The sequence below is a fragment of the Arachis ipaensis genome, chromosome B05 (assembly GCF_000816755.2).
Source record: "Arachis ipaensis cultivar K30076 chromosome B05, Araip1.1, whole genome shotgun sequence".
Taxonomy (NCBI): domain Eukaryota; kingdom Viridiplantae; phylum Streptophyta; class Magnoliopsida; order Fabales; family Fabaceae; genus Arachis; species Arachis ipaensis.
Window position 1 is genome coordinate 25,349,027 of NC_029789.2, and position 5,047 is coordinate 25,354,073.

General features: G+C 33.5%; 1 protein-coding gene across 26 annotated transcripts; it reads right to left on the minus strand.

Moving 5' to 3' along the window:
• LOC107641788 lies at positions 267-4,653 on the minus strand. 26 transcript variants are annotated; one of them, XM_021123423.1, is made up of 10 exons: positions 3,744-4,651; positions 3,603-3,667; positions 3,224-3,279; positions 3,033-3,121; positions 2,840-2,953; positions 2,657-2,764; positions 1,766-1,910; positions 1,436-1,551; positions 653-705; positions 267-557 (listed from the first exon to the last, which is right to left on the minus strand). In XM_021123423.1, the coding sequence occupies exons 4-10, from the start codon at positions 3,081-3,083 to the stop codon at positions 458-460; spliced, it is 687 nt and encodes a 228-aa protein (XP_020979082.1). In that variant the 5' UTR covers positions 3,084-3,121; positions 3,224-3,279; positions 3,603-3,667; positions 3,744-4,651; the 3' UTR covers positions 267-457. The 26 variants fall into 26 exon arrangements, 14 of the variants coding, with proteins under 14 accessions (XP_020979082.1, XP_020979078.1, XP_020979077.1 ...); XM_021123419.1 differs by having other exon boundaries at positions 2,840-3,121; positions 3,744-4,653; XM_021123418.1 differs by having other exon boundaries at positions 2,840-3,279; positions 3,744-3,903; positions 4,232-4,649.

The following is a 5,047-nucleotide window of genomic DNA, read 5'->3' on the forward strand; positions in this document are numbered from 1 at the left end:
TTTTGGTAATTAGGGACAAATTTTTCGACGGATTTTCCGTCAATAATTAGAGACAGATTTTCTGACGGATTTTCTGTCGGTAATTAGCAACAAATTTTCCGTCGATAATTGGAGCCTTGGAAAACCATTCGAAACTCTGAATACAGATAGAAAATCTGTTTGTATATCCGTTAGTAAGGTAAAATAGAATTTTTTAAAGATTTTTCATTGCAAAATAAATACTTTAGGTTTGTTTTCTAAATTTACTCCATCAAACACACTGTAAATTGAAAAAAGAAAGCCAAAAATCACATGGATAAATATAATATTCATTACATGATACCTATAAAATTGGATGTTATTTTTCAACATCATTAGCTAATATCTCACTGTCTCAATAAAAAGATACCCAAAAAAATAAGATGACCATCCCAATATTACATGGATCTCCTTCATTAACTGATGTCACAAATTACACTTAGTACTTAAAGATGGGATAATCTAAAATATTAATGGATAACCAAGTTGCATTGGCAGCATTAAGCTCCACATTGGAAGTTGATCTTGGCATCTCCTGACTGAAATAGAATTAAAACCTCTCACTGTTGAAGATATGATGGATAGATAGCCATAAACCTTTAACGGCAATTAAAAGACAGGAAAAAATCTCCACCTGCTATCGAGTGAAACAACATAGCTATTCAAGGCCAATGCATATGAAGTAGACTGCAAAAATGACCTATATAATCATATTATTGCAAATATTGTTTAAAATGGAGGATTGAAAATTTAGTTAACATATCTTTCTAATTGACAGAAGTTGAGAAGCAATTGCATATGTTAAAGCAATACACTTACTTGACTATGATAATGAATAGTGTTAGCTCCAATTATAAGAACACCACCTATTGGTAGGTCCCCTCAAGCAAACCAAAAATTACTAGGTACATTGACATGCTTAAAGCCCCACGAGAGAGAGAGAGAGAGAGAGAGAGAGAGAGATACAGAATAATAGAAAAAGGAGAATGATATTTGTACACCTTGATATGTGTTTTACTTTTGTACCCCAAATCTATCACCAATAATTTGGATTTGATCCCCGACACACTTTTTCTTCTTCTATCTTCTCCATTCTTGGATTTAATACGTGTATAAATTGAACACCAATTTACAGTTTGGATGCTAAATTTGCATCAGTTATACTACTTAAGATTCATAAAATATGCAGTATAAAATCCCTTATAGCACGAAAACATGGAAGAAAATACACAGCAAAGAGAATGCTAAATATGCAAAGTCAGATGCACCAAAGTTGATACTATCAAATACAAATGCCAAAACATTGATGGGTTAGGTGGTTGCAACAAACTGATAGAAACAATCAAACATAAATATAAGTCTCACAAATTTAGGGTGCTAAAAAGATTAGATACCAATGTACACGAAATAGACTTACGAGTATTTCAATTTTTATGAGGTGGAAGACATCAACAACTCTTGTAAATAGTTTAGCTCCAAAAAGAAGTCCTGCACCAAGAATGAATGTAAGAGCCAATCCCAGAACCAAATCATCTGCAATATAATTGTTTGTTAGTCTTACAGCTAATTTAATTGAGCAAAGATTAGGATATTTTTTCTTTAAATAGCAATGTAAAGAACCTGTAATACTCAAGCTGCCTAGCAAACATAGATTTGGCATTATGTAAACAGAGAGGTATGAACAAAAATAGATTGAAAGTAGGATGAAGTAAAAAATAGCGCATTATGTAAACAGAGAGGTATCAACCTGCCCAGCAACAGCAAGACCATCGACAAGAAGAGATACTGCCAGCCAAATCTGCAGGCAGACTTGAAATGCAGCCATAGATTTTGATCCCTGGCGGGCAGCTAGTGAGGTGGCCAGAGTGACACAGAATGTTACAGTAGTTACTCTAATTAAGAACAAAAAACTTGGATGACAAGAATAAAACAAAAAATAATCTCAATGCTGAAATGCTAGTTAACCTATTTGGCTATTTTCTAGGGATAATCAACTCGAAATGCAATCATAGAACATGACACTTCTATAGGATTTCAATAATACTGAATGCAATTAAAATAAAAAGAGAATTGTGAACAAGAAAGAGAAGATGATAGCCCACTCGGCACTCTCTAACTCTGTTGGGTATTTTGGACGGCCTATTCGGAATCGGACAGCTTTTGCTGAATATATAGGGAGGCCTTGTTGAAAATATACTGCATGGTAAAAAAATATACATTAATCAGCTAATTAAGTTTAACTTAATATTCTTGACATTAGTCATTTTTCAGTTCAACGCTACTGGAGTAACCTTTGAATGGCTGACATGAATCTTAGTGATTAGACATATTTTGGAAGTTGGCTTATAAGCTAAAGTCTCTGGGACAGAAGGATCACTTCCCCTTTACTAGACCAGTACGATGCTCTAAAATCAGTCCTATCTCGAGGATCCAATGTATTCAGAACACTTTCTCATCAAAAAATATAATTAAATAAGTTAAGCATCATTAATCATTTTTCATTAACCATTACAACATTTTCCTAATCAAGTACAATCACATGGATAAAAAATAATTCTCTTAAAGTGAGTTTTCATGCAAATTATAAATAAATTTGTTAATATGATCAAATTAAGATCAAATGTCATATTTTACTTACTGTTTGCTGCTCAAAGAAGCTGTCAAGGTTAAAGCTTTGTGATCTTGAAATGAGTTCAAAAGCATTCATTGAAACCGATTTCTCTTTTCTCTTTGTCACTTGATTTTCCTACACATAAATCAAAGAGAATTAACTTAATGACATTTCTACAGATCAAAACTCTCTTATGATAGGCAAAGTAACCTGCCAGCAACTAAGAAGCACCCCAATTAAAGTCAAAAATACTCTATCCAAAATAATTTTCAAAGGGCAGAGAGTCCTTGCAATAGCCTGAACAGAAGATGCTTCGGCTTCTATCTGTAATAAAAATTTATCACAAGGAGTTAGATTAGAAAACTGCCAAGAAGAAACAGAAACACTTAAAATGAAATCATACCTCTTCTTTTGTGGTAGGAACAGGTTGAATATGGTGGGAGGCATGAAACATGCTAAAATGGTAAAGAGTAGAGTTCTAAAACTAGATTGCTAATGGACACACACGTTAGAATGCCAATAATAAAACAAACAACAAAGAGAAGAGGGTGCAGCAACTATCTTTAAACAAATAAACCAGTTAAGGTAATTTACCTTTATCAAAGTATGGATTAAAAGTATTTTTGATAGCTTCTCTATATCATGCAAGTCTACATGAATATAAAATTACTTGGTAAAAAGTAGTAAAGAAAAAAAATAATTACTCAACGAAAGATAACATTAAAAAAGATGGTAATTAGAAAAGATGAAGCAATAAATGTATTGTCGCTGTAGAACTATGCAACGCTGAATGAATAGATCATAATATTACATCTTTCATTTTGCATCTACCTAGAAAAGTTTAGCAATAGTCCGTTTTGAAGGTAAGATTTTATGATACACATAACATATATATATAAGTATCCATCTAGTAGGAATATCCTATGAATACAAATCAAATTAAAAGAAATTTGTAGAGATTATTGATGCTTACGCGATAGGGAGAGAGAATTCGGGGCTCATGTACAACACATTAGCTCTCACAGGAGGATTTGCAAGCTACATAGAAAATTAATATGAGTTTGAGCAGAAATAAGAACAAGTAGTGTGAACAAAAGAGAGCTTAAACCCTAACCTTGAGTAGAGGCGTTACAGATCCATCGTTAAGAGTGAAGATATCGGAAAGAGAAAAAGACTGAGAGGTTTGACCGTGTTTGCGGAAAGCAGGTCCATGCTGATCGAAATCCATCTCCATGTTATGATCGAGATGTGTGAATCTTGATGTGCCTATCTTTCTTCGTATAATGAAAGTTGTAAATAATTATCAAACAAATAGCTCAAATTGAATTAGAAATTACTTGAACAGAGCATAACAGAATAGATTCAATGTTCGTCTAAGCAAATGATAATAAGTGAAAGAGCCTTCGGTCAAAAGCAATGGCCTACCATGAATTTTAGGTAAAAAAAGCTTCGATTGCAGAAAAAAATCATCAAAATCAGAGTAAACCCACATATTCAAACGAATCACAAAAGCAGAGTATGATAAACCTAAAATTGGCATAGAAAAATTGAGCTCTAAGGTTTATCATGAAGAACAAAATCACAAAATCATGATATATATACCTAAAATTTGAGATGCTAACGAGAAGAACTAAGAGAGCGAGTTGATATTAGATGGAAGAGGCGTCAAAGGAAGAAGATGCGATGAGAGGGGGAAAAAAAAGCTCAGCAACGATGGGAGTAGGCGCGACGAGAGTGGCGGAGGAGGGATCTCGTGCGACGCAAGGAATGACAGAGAGAGATTGTGCGACGCAAGCGGCGGCGACAGCAGCAGCGGCGGAAGAAGCAGAAGCAGCAGCCATGGAGAGAAGAAGTAGCTCGTGCGACGGAGAGAGGAAGAAGCTCGTGTTTCATTTATGAATGGAGCTCGAAACAGAGTTTGAATGGGGGCTGCCACGGAGAGAGAGGGGGTAGGTTAGGTTTAATTTAATATTTTCGACGGAGTATTTTAAATTACAAACAGATTTTCTATCTGTAATAATTTAATAAAATGCGTCGTTTTTATTCATCTAATTACAGACGGATTTTCCGTCAGTAACCATTTTCCACAAAAAAAATTTAATTTTTTCGACAGAATTATCGACGGATTCTCTTTTACATATATAATTTATGCTAATTCATTTTTTTTTGTTTTCGACAAAAAATTCCTCGCAAATTCTGTCTGTATTTCCATGGGATAAAATCATTCGAAAATATCCGTATGTAATAACTAGTTTTCTAGTAGTGTATGGAGTGTATCGGTAGCAAAAGTTTTCACCAATTAAATATTTTTGACACGTGTATAACTACATTGTTACTAATTAGTTATATATTTAAATTAATTTTTAATTAACAAAACAAATAAAACATATATTTTATGTTAAAAAAATATTAACGTCA

Excerpts from the sequence above, each read along its gene's own strand:
- LOC107641788 (XM_021123419.1), bottom strand. The coding sequence starts at position 3,076 with ATGCCTCCCACCATATTCAACCTGTTCCTACCACAAAAGAAGAGGTAT. Across the intron at positions 706-1,435 it reads TCATAAAAATTGAAATACTC|TCTACTTCATATGCATTGGC; the intron begins GTAAGTCTATTT and ends TCATTTTTGCAG. Across the intron at positions 558-652 it reads GTTGTTTCACTCGATAGCAG|TCAGGAGATGCCAAGATCAA; the intron begins GTGGAGATTTTT and ends ATTCTATTTCAG.